The sequence below is a fragment of the Ammospiza nelsoni genome, chromosome W, assembly GCF_027579445.1.
Source record: "Ammospiza nelsoni isolate bAmmNel1 chromosome W, bAmmNel1.pri, whole genome shotgun sequence".
Classification (NCBI taxonomy): Eukaryota; Metazoa; Chordata; class Aves; order Passeriformes; family Passerellidae; genus Ammospiza; species Ammospiza nelsoni.
The window spans coordinates 18,979,354-19,002,846 of record NC_080668.1 but is presented as its reverse complement, the minus strand read 5'-3'; the positions used below and the strand labels follow the sequence as shown (position 1 = coordinate 19,002,846).

The following is a 23,493-nucleotide window of genomic DNA, read 5'->3' as shown; positions in this document are numbered from 1 at the left end:
GCGAAAAGGACAGATCAAGCCAACGGACAGCCCTTGGAATTCTCCAGTGTTTGTCATCAAGAAAAAACTATCGGGCAAATGGAGATTGTTACACGATCTCAGGAAGATCAATGAAGTCATAGAAGACATGGGACCCCTTCAGTTGGGACTTCCATCTGTCTCAATGATTCCCAGAGATTGGCAGCTTGTGGTCATTGACCTCAAGGATTGTTTTTTCAGTATTCCACTCCATCCAGATGATGCTCCGAGATTTGCCTTTTCAGTTCCGAGTATCAACAGGGAAACGCCTCTGCAGCGGTACCATTGGGTCGTTCTTCCGCAAGGTCTAAAAAATTCTCCGACAATCTGTCAATGGTACGTGGCACGAGCTTTGGCACCAGCGCGGAAGAAATTTCCGAAGGTGAAGATCATTCATTACATGGATGATTTGCTCATTGCAGCGTCAACACGGCAGGAGCTGCAAGAAGCTCGTGACTGTGTGATTGCAGAGGTGCAAAAGGCAGGTCTGGAAATCAGCATTTCAAAGATTCAAGAGGTTGCACCTTGGAAATATCTAGGGTGGAAAATTTCAGAAAGAACAATAAAACCTCAAAAAATGGAGATCAGCACCAAGGTCAGCAATTTGCATGATCTGCAACAGCTTTTAGGAGAAATCAACTGGATGAGGCCAGTCTTGGGAATCACAAACAGCGACATCCCAGCGCTGCTTGATCTTTTGAGAGGAGACGCAGACATCCGGTCTCCCAGAACACTCACGCCAGAAGCGAAAAAGGAGTTGGAGAGAGTCGCAGACGCGGTACAGAAAAGGCAGGCACATCGATTTGTTCCAACGTTGCCTTTTCAGTTGGCAGTGCTGGGGAAGAAAACACAGTTCCATGGTTTGATCTTCCAATGGGATGAATCGCAAAAGGATTCTTTGATAATCATAGAGTGGATTTTCTTACCACACAGGCCCGCAAAAACAATTCTTACAGATTTAGAGATGGCAGCACAGATCATCATAAAGGCGAGAACAAGGTTGCTGACGATGGCAGGAAGAGAATTCTCAATCATCAGACTACCTCTGAAACGAGACTATTTCGATTGGGCGATACAACAATCGAAAGATCTGTTAATCGCGTTGTTGGCATTCCCAGGAACTTGTACAGTCCACTTTCCGCGACATAGAATACTGCAATCGCAGATATGCTATAGAGCAAAACCAAAAATGAGTGAAGAGCCTTTGGACGGGATCACAGTGTTCACGGATGGCTCAGGAAACACACAAGTCAGTGATCACGTGGAGAGACTCAATGACAGGGGATTGGGAATCTGACGTGAGGATGGTGCAGGGCTCTCCGCAAATTGTGGAGTTTGCAGCCGTTGTCCGAGCATTTCAGTTGTTTGAACAACCTCTCAATCTGGTGACAGACTCCGCGTATGTTGCGGGTGTGGTCAGGAGATTGGAAGGTTCGCTCTTGAAAGAAGTCAGTAATGAGGTTCTATACTCATATCTGACAAGCTTGAAAATGCTGCTAGAGAGCAGGGAAGGAAAGTATTTTATCACACACGTTAGAGCGCACACAACACTTCCGGGGTTTTTAGCGGAAGGGAATGCTCGGGCGGACAGGTTGACGATGCCCATTTCGCAAACACTGCCGGACATTTTTGAGCAGGCAAGATTAAGTCATGCGTTCTTTCACCAGAATGCGCAGGGGCTAATGGAATCCTTTCGCCTCACAAAGAGTCAGGCGAGGGAAATCATTAGTGCCTGTCCAGATTGCCAGCTTGTGCAGCCACCTTCCTCTACCGGAGCCATTAATCCGCGGGGGCTGCAAAGTCTTCAGTTGTGGCAAGCTGATGTCACGAAATATCCATCTTTTGGGAGGCTCAAAAATGTTCATGTTTCTGTAGATACGTTCTCAGGGGCAGTCTTTGCATCAGCACATGCAGGGGAAAAGGCAGATCATGCTTGCCGACATTTCCTGCAAGCATTTGCAGCGTTAGGTGTGCCGCAGGAGATAAAAACAAATAATGGGCCAACGTATACAGGCAGGGTGCTTGACAGATTCCTGAAGAGGTGGGGTGTCAGACATATGTTTGGTATTCCACATTCACCCACAGGTCAGGCAATCATTGAAAGAACACATCACACCCTGAAATCCCTTCTGGACAGACAGAGAAGGGGTGAGCCAGAGGCGACACCTCACATGAAATTAAATAAGGCACTGTATGTGTTGAATTTCCTAAATAGCTCATCCTCAGAACCTAATCCACCAATCGTGAGACATTTTTTGAATAGCACACAGGCAAGGCTAAAGGAAAATCCTTTAGTTTTGATCAGAAACCCAGAGACAGGACAAATAGAAGGTCCTTTCAAGCTAATCACTTGGGGCAAGGGTTTCGCTTGTATCTCCACAGATCGAGGTCTGAAGTGGGTGTCGGCACGGCACGTGAAGCCATTCCGAACACGAGAACACGAGAACGTTGATCCAAAAGACAAAGAGACGAGCACTCAAACGGAAGTCGAGACTCAGACGGCAGTGAACGATTCAGAAGAAAAATAAAAAGAAGCTAAAGACTTTGGGGGAATCTTCTCTAGGGTCCTGAATGGAAAACAGAATAATAATTTCACGCAGGAGCGGAATTATGGGTTTTATGATGCTTATGTGCATCATTCTTTCATTCGTTACAGTAAACAATGGGGGTAATTTACCTATTACTCAACCAAGGCAAAATGTATGGGAGACTTTAGCTCAGGCAGCAAATTTAGATAGTATTTGCCTGACACATTCGAGGCCAGGAAAACCATTTTCAGCATGCATGGTTGGATTGCCAGTGGACGAATGGCCAGTTCCAGGGCACTCCGCAGTTAACATTTCACAGATCATTAAAGATCCTGTGAAAGAGTGGTGTGCTTGGACACATCTACTTCCTGTGGCTTCTACAGAACCTCAGGAATTGGAGATTTTTGGGTCCATGACAATGGAACTCTGCATGCAGTTTGAGACTCCGAATGTCACAAAGGCGAAAACTGTCGATTTGACTCCCATTCATGAATTCTATAAGAATGCGTCAGCATGGTGTAAATATATAGGGAAAACTACCAAAGGATCGGTCCAAGTCCCAGTGCAATTGCCACGGGGTTTGTTCTTAATTTGCGGAGACAGAATTTGGCACGGCATTCCTGCTAATGCCACGGGAGGTCCATGCAGCATTGGGGAAATTTCAATACTATCGCCTGATTTGAACATGTTAAGGGAGAAAAAACGCAGAGAAAAAAGATCAATAGAACAATATGCGGCAGATTGCAATGATAAAATGTTTTCTTGGGATAAGAAAGCGAGTATTGCTACCGCAATTTTCTCACCGCAAACAGCATCAGGGGTAGCCTTGACTCAAATCGACCGCATGGGTTGTTGGCTGAGCAAACATGCACGGTCTGTGTCTGTCGCATTGGATGACATGTTAAAAGACATCAGTGGTACAAGGCAGGCGACTCTTCAAAACAGAGCGGCGATCGATTATCTATTGCTCGCTCATGGACATGGGTGTGAAGAGTTTGAAGGGATGTGCTGCATGAATCTCTCAGATCATTCAAGGTCAATTCATGAAAGTATCAAAAATATAAAGGACAGCATAAATAAACTTGGCGAGATCACAGGATCGTGGATCGATCAGCTGGTAGACTTCTTTGACATCTCTCCCATTTGGAGAGGAATTTTAAGAGTAGGGTTCTATGTTTTAATAGTTCTCCTAGTCCTCATACTTGTCATCCCATGCATATTTGCATGTTTAAAACACGCTATGAATCGGATAGTAAAAGAGATCTTCCTGGTGCAAACAGAAGGGGGAGATGTGGGATCTCAGCACCTCAGGATGGAGGTGCAGAGAGGCCGAGACCACCCTTGGGGGGCTCGGGAATCCTGGAATGTTGCCAGAAGTGTCTGGTGGCAGGATTTTGATCCTACACAGGAGATGAGACCTGTATGAGGACTGGGAGGATTCCACTGGGTGAATGGTGAAGGGATAATTTAGTTAAAGTTTAAAACACAGGGTTTAGGATTTTGGTACAGGGGGGTCTAGAGAAGTAAGATGGAGGAATTGGGGCGTGTCCTGTCCTTCTTCTTCTTCTTCTTCTTGGCCTCCATCTTCTGTGGTGGTGGTGGCACTTTGGGATTGGTCATTACTAAAAGTGCACCGGTTTATAAGGGTAGAAGGTATTGGGGAGAAATGATAAATATTGTATATGTAACTTCGAGTATAAAGATAAGTGACCGCCCCGGGGGCTCGCAGTGTGCCCATGGCTGACTTGCTGTGCAGACCTCTGTCGGGCTGAAAGAAAATCTTTTAGATAAACAATTAATAAACACCAAGACCGAGACAAGATCAGAAGTCTCTCCTCGTCCTTTGAAGCGTCGGCTCTCCAAGGCCATCCCTGGGCCTTTCCAGGCCACCTAAACAGCAACACAGAAAACCTTACACACCTGTTGTTGTGCACATGTGGAATGTTTTATGGAGATTGTTTACCAAAGAGGGATTTCTTAATTGGATTCTGGTGATGGTGTTTTGATTAATTGACCAATTGGATCCGCGTGTGTATTGGGCTGTCTGGCAAGGGCGAAGGGTTTTTCATCTAGTGTAGTGTAGTGTAGTGTAGTGTAGTGTAGTGTAGTATAGTATAGTATAGTACAGTACAGTACAGTATAGTATAGTATAGTATAGTATAGCTTAATAAAGCAATTGATCAGCCTTCTGCAATCATGGAGTCAATGCTTATTATTCCCTGTTCGGGGGCCTGTTGCCACAATAAAGTAAGGCCTGAATATGAAATTATTCCTAAGCATGCAGTAAATAAATTGTAGTTCTCAATGTGTATTATACAATTGTTTGAGATAACATTTCTATAGCTGACAACAGTATAGAATGCTAGGCTTCAAGTACAAAGGAGCATCTGGAAAATAAACAATATTAATAGCTCATATAGATTAAGAAAAAGCTTTAATCCTGGGCAACTGTTAGACAAAAGCATCTTGTCTCTGAATAAATAGCTAAAATTTATGTCCAAACCAAATAAGTCACTCCATTCAACAGTTTCAGATTTAACTTCTGAGTGCAGAATATTAATCATCATATTAAAAGAGAAACAGAGTAGTTGTTCTACCCATAATATTGAGCAACTAGAGGCCTGGCTGAAGCATTTCACTGTTTTTAAAGTCCAAGTGTATACTAGGATATAATACTTCCATTATTTATGTATTTATTAGTGGAAATTATGAGAAGTTTAGAGACAGTCAAGAAAACTAATAAAAAATAATGCCTTATTTTCTCCTGTTATAGTAGAGCAAGCACTTTCCCTTTAAGAGCAAAAGCCAACCTAGCACTTGGGCAAAATGTGTATTAGGAAAACACGAGGTTGGTTCATTTTGCATTCTTGTGGTTTCTACTGACTTCTCTTGGAAATACACCTGATGCAGCTTTCTGGTGGCAATAAACCTATTAATATAGCATCTTGCAAACTGCCTGCCATCCTTGTTCCGTCAAAGACCATGAGCATACTGCAGTGTAAAGTACTCAAGACATGCACTGATTCAATGAATGAAGATGCACTCCTGTTGGAGGTTAGGATTTTTCCCTTTTTTATTTATATCATGGAATTTTTCTCCCATTTTTTGCCCAAGAGATGAAAAAAAGCAAATACTTAAGAGTGACAAAAGATGTAGCCAGGGAATAGAGAAGGGGTGAAGTTTGTTGCTGTCTCTTAGCTGGGGGTTTTCTCTCGGGAAAGGCAGAGATACTGTGAGATTTCGGCTGAGGGGTGAGGAACTGGGCTCAGCTCCTTGCTCTCTCTTAGGTTCAGAGTGGAGACAGGTGCAGTTTTGGTGATGGACTGTTGCTGCCCAGAGGATTCACTGCCACTGCAGACTTTTTGTCCACCCATTGCATCTCCTTATTGTGGGTAAGCCTTTGCTCATAAGAGCAGCTGTTGAACTGGGACCTTTTCAACACACAACCTCACTGAGAAGGGGACCTTGGCCTCCAACCCCCTCTGGAGGAAGCATCTTCCGACTGCTTGTGGAAGCCCATCTGCCACTGCCCAGCCCTGCTGTTTTCTGCTGCTGCTGCTTCGGGCTTTTTTGCTACACTTTAACCTGACACTCCGTGTCCACTCGGCATCCCCATGGCTCCTGCTATGGCTTTGGAGTTTCTTCTACACTTTGCTTGCTACCCCAGGTGTGCTCAGCTCTGCTGTTCCAGCCTGCTGCTCCAAGGTCCCTGCTACAGCCCATTTCACCATCCAGACAGGCACTGAGACCAGCTGCCCCTGTGGGTTTGCAAACAAAGCCCCTTTCCTATCTCTTCTGCTGGCTGAGCTGCCATTAACTGTGTGGAGAAGGCAGCTGAGCTCACCCCACAGTGCCCCCTGCAGCCAGGGGGTAATCATTGCACCTGCCCTGCCTGGCCAGAAGCCAACAGCACCCCTGCTGGCTGTGACCATAACTACATCAAAGGGGAAAGTGCTTGACAGCCCAGAGAAGCTGTTATTGGATCTGTTTTTTCCTGTTTCTTGTTGCTGCTGTTGTTGTTGTTGGTTTTTAGCCTTGTTTTTTTTAATATATATCTCTCCTATTAAAGATCTGTTATTAATTTTCCTATATCTTTCCCTGAAAGCCCCGTATTTTCAAAGTTATAATAATTTGGAGGGAAGGGGTTCATATTTTCCATTCCAAGGGAGGTTCCCGCATTCCTTGGCAGGCATCTGTCTTTCAAACCAAGACAACTTCCCAGAAAAAAAAAGACTCAGCTGTATGAATCCTACTTAGCTCAGGAACCCCTGCTGTAGTTTTGAAGCTGCTTCATCTGCAACGGTGTGTATGTGGCCACTAAGGCGAAATCCGGCTAGCTGAGGTGGCCGACACCCCAACTGCATAAAGTGCCAACCCCCTTTGGCGTCCTGGCCTCAGGCTGGGCTGGATTGCGGACTGGACTCAATGCTTAAGGACGAGAAGAAGGAGCCGCACACCTTGCTGGGGGCGAAGGTCGGTTTATTCGATGACACAGGGGCACCAACCGAGGAACAGCCAACCAGCAAAATGGCCCCGAGGGGCGGGAGAAGTAGGGTTTTAAAGATAGGGGGTGGATAAGGAAGGGATTCACAGCAGACCAATAGGGAAAGGTATAGGGAGGAACTTAACATAATGGGCATACAGAAATATCCAATAAATACAAAGTAAAGGAGGGGCCCCGGGACCACAGCCAACCACAATCCCCAGAGAGAAGAAGGTTCTCGAAGACTAGGAGGAGTGGGGGGTGATTGACTGGGCCCAGGGAGGAGAAAAAGTTTACTTATAAGGAGAAATAAGGGAGGAGAAATCACATAACTTAACTGACTGACAAACCCAGGGGCAGGGGTAACCATAGCAACAAAACTGTCAGGAGGGCTATGGCGGGACAACTGGGGAGGACAGAACCATCTTACATTGGAAAGGGGGGAAACAATACATAAAATGGGGGAGCAATACAAAAAACTTAACAACACATTACAACATTCATCCTCCAAGAGGAGAAACTATTTTTGTCTTTTCTATTGCTTAAAATAAAGCAAATAGCTACACACACAGACAGAAATGCCGGAGGGGAGGGGCATAAAAGCCTCATTAAATTTATTTTTGCAAATTAATTTCAAAGCATTCATTTTCAAGTAAATTAATTTTAGTCATAACTGATGTACATTTGACTATATTAATTTATTTTCCGGTTAGGTCTTTATTAACTCAGTTAATATTTTGAGATGTCTTTTATAAACTCTTCTGTTACAACATGGCTAACAATAAAACCCCAGAATCCACATGTGAGTCTGCCATCTTCCTTCAACACATTTCACAAATGAATACTACAACAGGAGGAAATAAGTAACTACGCTGATTTTACTTCATTTTTGTTGTAATGAGTGCATTGCCTGAGATTTCATAGCTACAATAAGAAAAAACATAAAAGGTCTTTACTATATGTCACAGACATCCTTTATGGAAAATACTTTCCTTACGATTTTTCCTCCTGAGAAGCTGAGAGGCCTCAGGAACAAAATGTAAACAATAGTTATCTGCTGCTGTGGAATGCAACAGGTGGATCTGTGATTGGTCTCATAGAGTTGTTTCTAATTAATGGCCAATCACAGTCAGCTCGCTTGGACTCTCTGTCCGGGACAGAAGCTTTTGTTATCATTCTTTCTTTTCTTTCTTTTTCTATTCTTAGCCTAGCCTTCTGATGAAACCTTTTCTTCTATTCTTTTACCATAGTTTTAATGTAATATATATCATAAAATAATAAATCAAGCCTTCTGAAACATGGAGTCAGATGCTTGTCTCTTCCCTCATCCAAGAACCCCTGTGAACACCATCACAACTATAGACTTACATAACTTCACACCATCTTTACTCATATTTTCTGAGGAAAGCTCAAAGAAAGGGATGGGAATAAACAAAAGGACAATTTAATATTAAAGCAAGCCCCTTTGACAGTTTTGCAAAGTATATTAAATGCATTCTTAGACTTCTTGCCACTTCTAGCTGACTGATGAGGGGATTAAACGAAACTGTGAAGTACTCTGTTCTTTTTTAAAACAATGCGCGAAAGATATGGTAATTAGCACAGACTATGAAGTACTAGGCTTGAATCAGGGAATAACACTCACTTGAGAGGGTGTACTTGTTAGCTCCATCTTTTCCTGGGATTTTTCCTTTGCTAGTCCTGCAGCGTCTTTGAATTCCTGAAATTTTTCTGCAAACTGAAGGTATAAGTTTAAAAAAAAAGGAAAAAGAGAAAAAGTAGTGGGTAAGTAGTTATACTACATGCAGAACAGAATGCTGTACTTGATATTTTACAAAGTCAGATTTTCTCAGTAGAATTTTTAAATTTTTTATCCTTGTTAGATTTTTATTTAGGACAGCTACACAGTGACATACCTTTCAGACATAATGTACTCTGTTTATATGACAGGAAATTCATGATGCAACAAAGTTTAATTTGTTGCTGATGTTATAAATTGAGCCGACAATATGCCAAGTAAAACCAATTGAGAATTTATTAATTACAGCGGGCAAGGCAATAAGCAAATCAGCGCTGGGCGACAGGGGAGTCTCCGCTCCGCCACTGTCACACTCTTCTGATTTTCCGTGGAGTTCTTATACAGTCCTGTTTCCGGGTTGATGTGTAGTACTCTGTGTATTCTTCTTTTGTGTCTAGGTGGTCATAGTCCACCTCCCAGGGTCTGAAGATGAAGGTTGGTAATTTTCCTTTGTCTGATTCCTGGAATTTTTAGGCTCAATCTGCTGAGTTCCTGGAATCCTAGGTTTACTGAGCGCATAAGCTGATACTGTGTTATCAATCATAGCAAACCCCCCCACCCATATTAACAGTTTACTAAACAGATAAACAAATGTTTGTGAAACCTATTGTCTTTTGGTTTCATCTTCCTTATCCTTTAAAGTCTGGAAATTTACTTAAACAAACTAGAGGTGTTGCAACAGTCTTACTGGAATTACTTTGTCAGCTTTGATGAACAAACTTAAAGTTTTAACCCATTACAGCTGATAGTGTTAAAAAAACCACCTCATATATGGCATACAATCATGATAAGCTGCCTTGCACAGCTACTTTCAGATTCAGGTTTTACTGTTTTCTTGACAACAAATGATCTGGTTCTGAAAGCCACCATGGTCACTATTAGCCTAGCACCTTCAGTGGGCTTCATTTTTTCATGACTGAAACAATACCAATTTCTTCCCAAAATTTTACAGCATTTATCATTTTGGTAGCTAATTTAGAAAGCAGCAGTAGGAATATTGAGTCAAGTTCATTTCTTGATTGTTCATAGACATGAATCAAGTTAACAAATTCATTGAAGTAAGCCCTCAAATATACCAAACACTAAAGTCAAGAATTTCACACTGAACTGCCATATGAAGCATGATTTCTCTGCTACATGTATATCTTAGACAAAATAGCTAAAGCAGCAATTTAGAAATACATGCTGTCATGGTTTTGCATGGGAGACATTTAGGGAAGTGATGCAAAGCTTCCAGCCACTGAAAAGCTGGACATGCCTCTGTGAAAAACACTTGTTAAAGATGAAAGAAACCCGGGAACAACTTCTTTTCCTTCTGGTCTGGGAACAGGTAACAAGGCCAGCCCAGCCCATCTCGGCTGGACTGGGCCAGGCCGGGCCGGCTCTGCCCTCTGCCGCAGGGCCGGGACCCTCTCTGGGGAGCCTGCTGAGCCCTGTCCCGGCCGGGTCAGGCCCCAGCAGTGGCCACGCAGGGAGTGGGGAGGCTGTGAGGGGCCCTGGCTGTAATGGGTTAAAACTTTAAGTTTGTTCATCAAAGCTGACAAAGTTATTCCAGTAAGACTGTTGCACCACCTCTAGTTGTTTGCTTAAGTAAATTTCCAGACTTAAAAGGATAAGGAAGGTGAAACCAAAGACAATAGGTTTCACAAACATTTGTTTATCTGTTTAGTAAACTGCTAATATGGGTGGGGGGGTTTGCTATGATTGATAGCACAGTATCAGCTTATCCGCTCAGAAAACCTAAGATTCCAGGAACTCAGCAGATTGAGCCTAAAATTCCAGGAATCAGACAAAGGAAAATACCAGTCTTCATCTTCAGACCTCCGGGGGGTGGACTATGACCACCTAGACACAAAAGAAGAATACGCAGAGTACTACACATCAACCCGGAAACAGGACTGTATAAGAACTCCACGGAAATATCAGAAGAGTGCGGCAGTGTTAGAGCGGAGACTCTCCTGTCGCCCAGCGCGCCCGGGGCGCTGACTTTGCCTATTATCGCTTGCTGTATCAATTAATAAATTTCATTTTATTTTGACTCATTAGTCGGTGATTAATTCCTTACTGCAACTAACCTATAACACTGGCTTTTAACATCTTGCCACTAGGATCCCCTGCCCCCAGCGTGGCCACCGCACGAGATCATGCAGCTCAGGCCAGAGGCAGCCTTGCAGCCCACACAGAGTGGCCCTGCGGCTGGAATTGAATGCAGCAAAAAACAAAGACCAGCCATGCAGCTGATCCTGACACAGCCTCAGCTGCAGTTCCCTCTGAAAGCACCAAAAGCACCCCACCGAGAGACCATCTGCAGGCCGGGGTGAGATGTTAACTCTTTCAGTGCTTCAATACTCCCTTGAGTGAAAAGAACAAGATGCAAGCATGTAAAGGAGCAACATGATGACATCAAGGTCAGTGAAGAAGTCAAGTCCCAGATGGAAGCGAGGAGGAGATACCTTAATCTTGGGACTGAAAATCCTCTTGTAATAGCTATGGAGAGAGACTCTTTTTCCCTGTAACACATGGAAGCCACGGGGAGATGAAGGGTTCAATTTGATATTGAGCAAAGGCCTCTATGCCAAAGTAAGCAGATGTTAAAGTAGCTGTGATCCTATGGGAAGCTTGAACAGAGAAGGAGAGAAGAGTGGTCCTGTGCCCCCAGGAAGAGAAGGGCCTCTGTTCCCAGGGATGAAGATGATTTTAGAGATAGATAATGAGAACCGTTGCCTTTGAACAGCTCATCTTTAAAACAGTACCCCATAAGTTGACATGGCCCATGAACACAGCTTTGGGAAAAGCTTGTGGAAAATGGGAAGGACTTCACGATTGCAGATTTCCACAGGCGGCTGCTATTCATGAGAGAGCCACGAGAGAACTTTTTTTCCTCGTGGAGAAGTCTCCATAACCTTAACGAGAGGGACTTCTCTCCCTAAGTAAACTGAAGAAAGACTATTTTAGAGGTGGTAAACTGACTGAAATTTTATGTTTTGCTTCTTTACATTGTCAGTGGGAAAGAAAAGGTTGTGGGGGGAGGAAGAGTATTCTGAAGGTTTTGTTCTGATTCTTATTACTCTTTCTTTAGTTACTGTTAAAAACTTTTTCTTATACCCTTTCAAAGTTTTGAGCATGCTTTGCCTTTCTCCTAATCCTATCTCTCGGCAGGAAGCGAGTGCATTGGCCAGGAAATCTCAAAATTGACGAAATCTCAAATTGGCGAACCAAAACCACTATAAATGCACTCTTAAAACTGATAAATTAAATCAATGTATTAAGAAGAGGGCCTGGGTTCTCTGGCTAGAGAAAAATTTGGCTTCACAGATCTCAGCTTCACACTACACTAACTGCTATAGTAACTAAACATTCATTTTGGCTTCTACTGCTTTTATATATACCATGATCTTATTATGATCAACTCAAGACTGAAATTATCCTGCAAAAACATTGGAAACTTCACCAACACCTTCTAAATCTCTCCAGCAGCAGCATACAAAGAAATTAGTTTGCACTGCATGTATTCAAAACAGATGAAGGCTACCTTTGTGTGACTCAATATCCTCAACTAATTTTCAATCAGAACTTCACTTGCTATTCAAGATCTAAAAAACATAATTGTCTTTAAAGTACTTCTCCTGGTAGGCTACTAGTTTTTGAGGAAGTATCATTTCTAACCACTGGTATCCTATATTTCATCTGTAAGGTTATTTAAAAGCACGTTTCCTAAACATAGGGGACAAAATATACCATCCAGAAACTCTAATTAAGTTATCAAGAAAAGTCTCAAAACAGATAATAGAATTGGCCAGAGATTACCAGAACTGGATGATACTGAGGCAGAGTGGAAATTTTCCAGGGTAGAAATCCATTTTGATTTAGGTGAAATGTACATCTTTGAGTTAAGTATGTAGCTTGCTGTTTAGTCTGACTGCCTGTTCTTGCAAAAAGCCTGTGCTTGGAAGGACTGCTTCAGCCAAAGGACAAGAGATAAGGAGGGAGGAGGGGGGCAGACAGAACAGGGCAACCTGACCCAGGAGTTCTTTCTGAAGAATTAGTGGCAAGTGTCACACAAAATCAGTGGAATGAATATGTTTGAACCTATTGTAAAATTGCATGCGATATGTATTTGAGAGGGAGATAAAAGGAGATCTGGACTTCCCAGAGGTACACATGTCATTTTAGGGGAACGATTCCCACATGCGTCCAGCGCTGTAATAAACATACCGGCTTTACAACTTTCACAAAAGTTGTGGAGTTTTGCTTATCTCGGCAAAACAATACTTATTTAAGAGTTGTAGATAGACCACAAAATCTAATGTATAACCTATTATTTAAATCAGCTTTAGGACCAGATGATTGGTAAGTGAGCAAACATGATGCTAAGATTTAGAACGGTTGAAGACATAGAAGGCAGTAAATAGGATCTTCTGTATCACAGTAGTAGAAACTGTTAAAAAAAATTATCAGTGTATTGGGTTTTCATGGCCAGGTTTTCAAAGCCAATGTCAGATGGCTCCAGGACAGACCCAGAGATGGCCAGAGCCAAGCCAATCAGAAATTATGGTAACGCTTCTGTGATAACATATTTAAGAATGTAAAAATGTTATTGTATGGAGGTAATTGCACTCAAAGAAGAGAGGACTGAGAATATGTGAGATGAACTCTGCAGGCACCAAGGTCAGTGGAGGAGCAGGAGGAAATGCTCTAGGTACTAGAGCTGAGATTTCCCTGCAGCCCATGGTGAAGACCATGGTGAAGCAGCTGTGCTGCTGCAGCCCATGGAGGACCATGGGGATTCAGAGATCCACCTGCAGCCTGTGGAAGAGATCCATGCTGGAGCAGGTGGATGCCTGAGAGAGGACTGTGAACCTGTGGGAAGCCTACACTGGAGCAGACTCCTGGACAGGAACCTGCGGGCCCATAGAGAGAGGAGTCTACACTGGAGCAGTTTTCCTGGTGGGACTTGTGAGCCAGTTGGGAGACCCATGCTGGAGCAGGCTGTGCCTGAAGGACTGCACCTCATGGAAGAGGAACTCACATTAGAGCAGTATGTGAAGAACTGTAGCCCATGGGAAAGACTCATACTGGAGCAGTGGGATGGACTCACGTTGGAGAACTTCATGGAGAACTGTCTCCTGTGGGAGGGACCCCATGATGCAATAGGGGGACTCCTCTCCCTGAGCAATGGCAGAAACCACAGGTGATGAAGTGGCCATAATGCTCATTCCTTGTCTCCCTGCGCTGCTGGCGTAGGAGGTAGAGCTGGGAAGGAGGGAGGGGTGGGTGGAAGGTGTTTTCAAGGGTCTTATTTTACTTCTCATTATCCTGCTCTGATTTTGTTAGCAATAAATTCAAGTAATATCTCTAAGCTGAGCCTGTTTTGCCTGTGATGGTATTTGATAAGTTATCTCTCCTGGTCCTTATTTCACTCAACTCATGAACCCTTGGTTATATTTTCTCTCCTCTGTCCCATTGCGGAGGGGAGTGAGTGAGTGGCTTTGGTGGTTGTCTGGCAGCTAGCCAGGGTCAAATCACCACAAATAGACAGATAAATAGATAACATTCAAAGAAAGAGCTAACAAGTCTAATGTAGTGGAAATATTAAAAAAATTACTATAATTACTTGAGGCAATCTGTAGCAAACCCCATGGAAATAGGAAAAGCTCCTTGGAGAATTGAACAATAGGAATGCTGAGGCAGCCAAGAAATCCCTGTCTCTCCGACCCCCTGACCTATAATCTATCTCTGTAACCCTATATGGCAATGTTACCCCTAAATCTTTGCTATTGGTTAATCATGGATATTCCTAAAAACACCATTGGTTAAGCTTGGATTCTAGCCAAACCTATATAAAGGGCATACTGTACCCCCATTAGTTAGAAGAAGAGCTGAGACCCTTCACAGACCATCTCAATAAACCATCTCTGTGGAACCAGCCAGTGCCTACTTCTCCTCTCTCTCTGTCTGCTGCAGCCTCAGCCCTGGACACCCCTACCTAGCAAGCACAGCTGAAATCCTAAAGAGCTTGCAATCACTATAAGAGCTGAATATCACCATGCTTGCTAGAGGATAGCCCTGCGGCATTGGCCTGAGCTGAGCTTCGGGCACCCAGTCCTCTAAAGGGACTGAGCTCCTGAGCAGCTTTGCATGATAATAAGGCCAAAATACAAGGCTTTATTAGCAATCTCTTGATAAAATTACTAAATAATGATGATATCTCATTATATGAAAGGAAGGGTTCTCTGGAGGATTAAAAATTTAAGGAAAAGGTGAAAAATTGTGGAGGGAGACTACAGGAGGATCTCACTAGCACCTGTGCTAGTCCTTTTGGCACAGAGGTGTTACCAACTGTTGTATTGCACTAAATAGTTTATTTAGTTGTTGTTTTTGCACTGAGTATTTGGTAATTTGCACTGATCACATGGACATGGTTTGTTCCATTCTCCCCTTTCCCCCCTCCCCTCACTTGTATCCCATTGGCTGTGGTCCCTGTCCTCTGCCCCCCATTCCCCCAGATTTAAAATCTCCTGGGACAAGACCCTCACCCTCTTCTTCTCCTTTGCTCTTTCCCGTCTTGAACCCCCTGGAGTAATTCCACAATAAAGCTGTGGGAGTTTTGGTCCCAAAGAGAAGAGTGCCTCTAGTCTTTTACTTTTGTCCTTGTAAAGGCTGCAAGGGGCCAGGGGTCCAGAGCTAGCCAGATTGGACCCTCAAAGGCCTCAGAGAGATTAGAGAGATTAGCCTTTACAACCAACCTGTCATTGGCCCAGTTTTGGCCAGCAGCATGTCCATCTTCAGAGCCATCAGCCATTGGCTCTGCCGGACATGGTGGAAGCTTCCAGTATTCCAGTAGCTTCTCACAGGACCCATCTTTGTATCCCTCTCCCTAACCGCCCCCCCCCCCCCCTTCCCCGCTACCAAAAACCAGGCTGTGCCAAACCAATAGACATACACATCAATTTAAATAAATGACAAAATTTCTGGGTTCACTAAAGCAATGACATGCACAAATGCACATGAATATACTCAATATCACTCAGAATTTCTTCTGTGTGTGATGCTTCTTAGAAATCAAAGCAATTGGATTATAAAAGGAAGAAGTCATACAAGTATATCATGCTGTCCAAATAAAGCCGATTTACTGATTCTTTTTTTAATGGCTTTCTGACAGGCCCATTCTCATCCTTAGACAATAACAATTACTTTCTCAAAAGGGCCAGTATGATTTTTTTTTGTTTATTTAAGGCTTTTTAATAAAAAGCCAATCATTATTCTTTACTCAAACATTTATTATACATTCATTTTTATTGCATTTGTGTTTCCAGATCTTTTGTGTATTTCAAAGATGAAAATTCTCTGCTTAATGTAGAAACATGTTTTCAAACTGAAAATGGATTCCTCATCTGGAGAAAAACAACACTGATTTTTGCAGGTTCTTGGACTCATCTACCAAAGTGCTATCAATAACAATAGGGATTGTAGAAAGGGTGCTCACAGTGAACCCTACCATGACTTTCAGTAAAAGGAGTTACTGCTTTCCTTGGATTAAGGTGGACTTCCCTACTGCACAAGCAGACCAGAAAAAAACTCATAGGGAACTGAGTTTCCTTAGTAAAACTGTCAACATTTGTACTCCAACAAGAAAATGTAGTTTTCTTTTACATTGAATATTTTTCCCACTAGTTTTACTTTAAGCTTGCACATGTTGTAATATCTGTAATTTGATGAACTACACAGCAAAAAAGTGAAAGTGAATGCAGCTTAAAAGACAAAAATGCATTGGAAAACGATCAGCAATTGTTTTCTAGGAGATCTAAACATGGAAGAAACACTACATACTCTACTCCTTTAAATTCTATAGTGAAAAACTGTAATGAAAGAACAACTTTCGGAAGAGAAACTTAAAAAACCTAACAAGTGAATACCGGGAAAGAATTAACATCATACACTCTGATAACTTGAATATCCCTACTCTCCTCAATAAGTTAAAAGAAAATTCATAGGCAACAAAGTGTTATAACAATTTTGTCTTGTCTTTTTACATTGTAAGAATGGATACAGAACATTTATTGTAAACTATTTTCAAGCAATAGTAGTGAGCAGAGTCTAGTTACAACCAGCAAAGGTATTTGATTCTTAAGTTGTTTGGCCAAATAGTTGTTATTGGTCATACTTACTTTTGAAAGGTGATGTTCAGATGAAAATCCCAAACCGTAGACTGTATTTGCTCTGCTGTCTGCCCATTGGCCAAACTTCTGGGATGTTTTTGTAAATGTCATGTTGGGGGTGATAGTGCTATTTATTATTGCCTGAAAAAAAGGAATGGTGGTAAAAAAAGGGGCTCTGTGGGTTTGATTTTTTAAAAAGTTTTCTCAATAATTAAAAATGACAGTATTATAGACAAGTATCTGTGTACACTGAGACAAATTTGCAAATAGAGAACAATTTCTAATTCAATTACAGCTAAAATTATAAAGCATATACTGGCATACATTCTGTAAAAGGAGCAAAAGGAGAGGGGCATCTGTTTGCAATTGCAAATAGTCATTGAATAGACAGCAAATCTAAAAAAAGACCTTTAAAGCATACATATAGGCTAATAAGATCAGAATAGAAGAACTAGTGAGGTTATCTTGTCTCACAAGTGTATTTCTTCATTTCCTAAAGCAATGCCTCTCAAGATCTATTGTAAGTTCCACAGTTGCATTACCCCTGTTGCATATGCAATACTCACTGGAAAACATGCAATAAAACAAGAAGCGCAATTTATTTTTAAGCTTTTGTATTGCAGAAACCTGCTTTATAAGGACACATATGGGTTACATTTAACCAAAAAATTACTGCCATTACAGTTATAACCAGCCAACATGAACAAGAAAGACTAGCCATAAAACCCAATATATGTATTGGAAGTGAAATGCGGGCATGCTTTCTCATCTGTCTGGTGCTACTAAGAGGTTCAGTCACATTTGTTAAATAATTCACAGCCCTTTTAATAAAACACTGATTAATAGGTGCTTTGTAAAACCCATGCGAAAGAGAACGTCCTTAAAACTTCCCAGAAAATAGCATACACTGTGAACACAGCAGTTCATGAAGAACATTTCTTACATGCTTTTGTGATTTAACCCCAGCCATCATACTAAGTACCACAGTTCCTTGTTCTTCATCTCCCCCCCCCCACCACCCTGGTGGGATGGAGAAGAAAATCAGAAAAAGGTAAAACCCATGAGTCAAAAGAGAAACAGTGTAAAAAATTGAAACAAAATATTTTAATTTTACTACGACTAATGATAATAGTTATAGATGAGTTATGAGATGGTTGGCTCTCACAGTTAAGGGGTGAATAATATATATACATCAAGAGAAGTTTTGTAGATGTGTAGTTGTGGCAGCAGTTCTCTGGCCACAGAGAGCAACACATAACATTCCCAGGCATCGTCCTGGGGAAGGCTGTGAGAAGATCAGAGAAAAGAATGATAAACAATTCTTATCTTAGCTTGCTGCACCTGTTGTTGTGAACATGTAGAATGTGTTATGGAGATTTGTTTACCAAAGGGTGGTATCTTAATTGGCCAATGGTGATGATGTTTAGATTGAAGGGCCAATTGGGTCCGCCTGTATCATGACTGTCTGTAAGGGTGATGGGTTTCTTAATAAGTATAGTATACTAAAGTGATTGAGAGGAAAGGTGCATTTGTCTTTACAAACAAGCTGTGGGTCCGCTGGTAGATAAAACTAGCACTGGGAAATAAAAGAAACAATGGGAAGGATTCCACTGATTGATGAATGGAAAAAGATATTTGCCTTTACAAATAAACTTTATGTTTGCTGATAAATGAAATTAGACATTGAAAGATGAAAGAAACAATGGGGGAAACGCCTAAATTCCATAAGAATTAAAAATTAAAAGGGAAGGTTATACATTAGAGGGAAATCTTCGGTATCAGGCGTTCCGGGAAGTCTGTACCTCTCAAGTACCTCAGCCAATGGGGAAAGAGAGAAGGGAAATGTGGCTGGGAAATTAGAATAAAAAGGAAGCTGCATCCTCCAAAAGTTTGAGAGATCCCAGGGGAATGCCCCATGGCCTCTCCTTTTATTCAAATAAAGTCAAAGGACTCCTCTGTATCATGTTTGGACCTAAACCTCTGGTGTTTGTAGATTAATTTTCCTAACACTATGGAGATAATGGTAAAATATTGTTATTTTGCATGGCCAGAGTATGAGTTGCCAAAGGGGCTTATATGGCCACCTTTTGGAACAGATAGAATTCATTTGTGTCAGATTTTGTGGAGGTATTTAGAGGAGAATTGGAAAGGATGGATTGAAAGGGAATGTGGATTTATATGGATTAGACAAACAACAGGACAAATCTGTTAAGAAAAATGGGAGAAGAGGAAAAAGGGGAGGAAGAGGAAAACAGTGAGGATTGGGATATTTTTCAGCACCTTCCCTTGTCTCGTCCTGCAGTGTTGCCAGCTGACCCAGAGCCAGCTGTAGGTCCCCTGTATCTTCAACTCCCAGAGCAAGGGGATCAGGGAAATGCTGTTCCTACAGCCCCACCTGAGAATAATGATGGTGTGGGGGGGAGGGGAGCAGTATATAGTTTCTCCTCCTATAATTAGAAAAGTAACTCAATTTAGGACATCAGAAGCCCCCTGGACCCAAGAGACAGTACACCAGATGCCACTCCGCCAAGTTCCTTTGGGGGGTCAAGGGGGAGGGTTTGGGTTTGTAATTGTACCACTTACTACCCAGGATAAGAGGGTTGAAAAAAGAATTGCCCCCATATTTGAATGATCCCATAAGGGTGGGGGAAAAGATAGAGGAATATTTGGGAAATGCAGATTATACATGGAAGAATTGGGGTTTTCTTTTGGGGATTTTGTTTGGGCCATCAGAGAAACAAATGATTTTGCAGAAAGCTTGGCAGCTGTGGGAGGATGAACATGGTCATGGTTTGATGCTGGCGCAATTCCAGTGCTGCCATGAAAATACATTCTCCCTGGTGTCTGCTGTGAGATGGGACCAGGAATAAGCAAAGCAGGCTCCCACTTAAAAATAAAGAAAAGAAAACTTTATTAACTAAACTACGACTATATGTGAAATGAAACACACAGGAAAAATGAAAACCTTCCAAAAACATTTCCTCCTCCCCCCACCAAATTTCCAATACATCCATCCCTCAGATCACCAACTCTCGATCCATCACCACCCTTTAGATAATCAATTCTCAGTTCATCAAGAGGAGAGGAGTCCTTCTTGTGCCATAGGCTTCCCCTGGAAACACAGTTGAGACCTCTTGTGTTTCCATGTCACTCGTGGCATGGCCTGGAGAACATTGGCCATCGTGACCTTTTCCTTCCATGCCCAGTGCTCTCACCACTGCACATGGACCAGAGCTGCCTCTAGGGTTTTCCTTTTAAGGATGCTTTGTCCCGTTCCAAAAAGAGCACAGTCTCTCACCTTTGGGACACCTGTCCCCCCCAAATTTCACCCCCTGAGGCCGAAGGGTCTCAACACTGAATCCTCTTGGCTCTGAGCCATTGCCTCCCCCTGGATGCAGTCTCTGTGTCACAAGGAACATGGTTCTGTCCATGGCTATACAAGAAAAGTCCAGCTAAGGCCACTCCATCATCTCTTCCCACTTAAGATTCTTCTCCACTCTTCTGACATTTTTCACTTGCACGGACTTTCATCACACTTGCCAGTTTCCTCTTCCATTTCATCTCTATCTCTCTTCTAGGAAGGTTAATGTTCTGCAAAGTTTTCATTGTCCAAAAAAGGGCTAAAATCTCGGGTTCTGCCCGCCCAGAACTCCCACAGTGGCCGCACACCTTCTCGCTGCACCCCCCCCCCCCTTCTCCTTCTCGGCAGTGCTGCCGGCACATGTTATCAAGTTTCAAGGTAGCACAGTCACAGGCACAGGCTGGCTCTCTCTCTCTCTCTCTCTCTCTCTCCTGGGGAGGGGGAGCTGCCCGATGCCTCTCAACCCTTCCCTCCTCAAGGGCCTCTTCACCTCCCATCTCTGTCCAAGGCCCCGGCCTACCTCACCCGGCCGCATGGCTTCCCCTCCCCCGCCCAGCAGCAGCAGCTGGACCGGGAGAGGTTCGAACTCTTTCCCCACTGGAACCCAAGAGAGCTTCCCCCTGAGAGTGCTCTGCTTTTAACCCCCTGAAGGTTGTGGACAAACATCCACAAGCAACAGGGGGTGCTGGACCTAATATACCTACAGTGGATGATGCCATCCCACAGGCTGACCCCCAGTGGGACCCAAATAACCAGGATAGTCTTGCTCGCCTCCATGTTTACTGTGCCTATTTGATTAGGGCAATTAAATCAGCCGGTCCCAGAACTAACAACATAGCTAAGGCTATGTCATTAAAACAGGAGAAACATGAAAGCCCTTCTCATTGGTTTGAGGCAAAGTGAAAATTTTCCAAGATAGAAATCTATTTTAATTTAAGTGAAATGTGCATTTTTGAGTTGAGTCTGTGGTTAGAAACCATAGTTATTTAGCCTGACTGCAAGGCTTAATCTCAGTGAAGTTACTTCAGTGAAAGACAGAGATAAAGGAGGGGAAACAGAAGATGATAGAGACAGAGACTGCTGTAAGGACAAGTCAACCTGACCTCAGAATTCTTTCTGATAAAAAGAACTAGGGGCAAATGTCACGTGAAATCCATAAAAATGAATATGTATGAACCTATTTTGAAACTGTATGCATATGTATTTGAAAGGAAGATAAAAAAGGACCTGAATTTCCCAGAAGTACGCATGCCTTTTTTGAAGAGAGCAATATCTGCATACATCCAGCACTGTAATAAACATACCAGCTTTACAACTTTCACAAAGTTGTGGAGTACCTTTTCTTTTCTCCGCAAAACAGGTTGGAAAGGATTAGGGATGCCCTGTGAAAGCATGGGGGGATGGATCCTGAGGGGCCAGCCTTTAATACATTGCTGAAGGTACAATTTGTTACTAAGGCCTGGCCTGATAAAAGGAAAGGAGTACAGAAAGATGAAGAGTGGCAAAAAAAGCCTCTGGAGGAATTGGTTAGAAAAACATAGCAGATATATGTAAGAAGAGATGAGGAAAAGGTTAAAGCTAAGGTAAAGATGATGGCAGAATATTTGCAGCCCTGGAGAAATTAACCACAGCATCTAATGGGTCCCCTGGGACAGAGGGGACGGGGTCGGCAGCAAGTAAGTGGCAGAGGCATTCCCTCCTCGGCCTGGGAAAGCCAACCCAAACAGCAGTTAAGGAGAAACCAGTGCGCCGTCTGCCAGTCAGAAGGGCATTGGAAAAGGGAGTGTCCTCAGAGACAGCTGGACCTTCAGGAGGAGGAAGTCCAAAGGATAATGGAAATGGATTATTAGGGGTGTCAGGGGCTCCTGTTATATCAAGGACCCACCACTCTGGAGCCCTTGATAATGTAATATATGTTATGAGATAATTAATGCTTTAAGAGAGTGTATTTTATAAGATTGTAAAATCCAAACGAGTCTCTGACCACAAGCAGTCCAGAGGCAGATATCTACTTCAGAATGTCGAAATTCCTGAAGGCGGCAGGAGAACAATACCCCTGGTTTACTTATGAATAGACATGGCCATCGTGATGATCGCTGCTCTCTGGAGTAATCGAAAGATGCCCAAGAATGATCATTGCCCATCTGATACCATTGATGGAGATAGCAGAAGTCGCCAGAAAGATACATCTGAATACGTGACTTCTGACATCAACACTGGCCACTGCTCAGGAAACAGCGATTGTCCAGCTCTGCACAGTGAAAGAAACTTTCATGCATATGCAGAGTAACAAAAGAAATCGGGACTCCTCTGCCTCAGGCATAAAAAACTGTATAAAATAGCCTTGCTGGAAGCTACACTCGTGAACAGAGGGAGATCTGATGTGATAGAGGTCAGATCTAGGTTCACCCAGTGCTGATCCCGGGCTCGACACTGTCTCTTTGGCTGTGGGTTTTTGAGGACCATATTTTGGTCGCAGAAAAATAAAATCTTTTCACATTTTGATAATTTGGCTTTTCGATTGATCATTTATAACAATAACTTTTAAGATGGGTCTGGATCAGAAGGAGGTGTGTTTTCTGGTAGACACAGGGGCATCTCTATCCACCTTGAATTTTATACCTAAGGGAAGGAAATTGTCAAAAAGATCATTGGTTACTCAAGGAGTGAGTGGGAAGGATGAACGAGTGCATTTTATTCAACCCCTATTAATAGATGTGGGAGACATGTTTGAAATGCATCAATTCCTGTTTGTTCCTAATTGTGATTGTAATTTACTGGGAAGGGATTTGATGGCTAAAGTGGGAATGCAAATTAGTATTGTAAAAAATGACACAGAGTCCAACACTGTGATATCTTTGTGTAAAATGTCTGAGAAAGCTTATGCTGAAATAAATCTGGAAGTGTGGGCAGCCCCAGGGAAATATGGAAAACTAGACATTGACCCTCTCCAAATTACTTTGAAACAACCAGCATAAGTGACGTCTGCTATAAATAAACAATCAAGAAGCCAAATTATAAAAAATGTGAAAAGATTTTATTTATCTTTTTCCGCGACCAAAATGCAGTCCTCAAAACCACCACAGCCAAAGAGACAGCGTTGAGCCCGGGTTCGGCGCTGGGTGAACCCTGGATCTGACCTCTAT

General features: G+C 42.7%; 1 protein-coding gene across 1 annotated transcript in view; it reads right to left on the bottom strand.

Moving 5' to 3' along the window:
• The window catches only part of LOC132086188 (homer protein homolog 1-like), a 242,131-nt gene extending 225,007 nt beyond the window's left edge, over positions 1 to 17,124 (bottom strand). Inside the window, exons 1-2 of the mRNA XM_059491664.1 lie at positions 16,996 to 17,124; positions 8,675 to 8,767 (exon numbers count right to left, since the gene is read on the bottom strand). Of these exons, the coding sequence (XP_059347647.1) occupies positions 8,675 to 8,767; positions 16,996 to 17,097 (195 nt within the window). The 5' untranslated portion in view covers positions 17,098 to 17,124. The remainder of the gene's footprint in view (positions 1 to 8,674; positions 8,768 to 16,995) is intronic.
• Between the last annotated feature and the right edge of the window lie 6,369 nt (positions 17,125 to 23,493).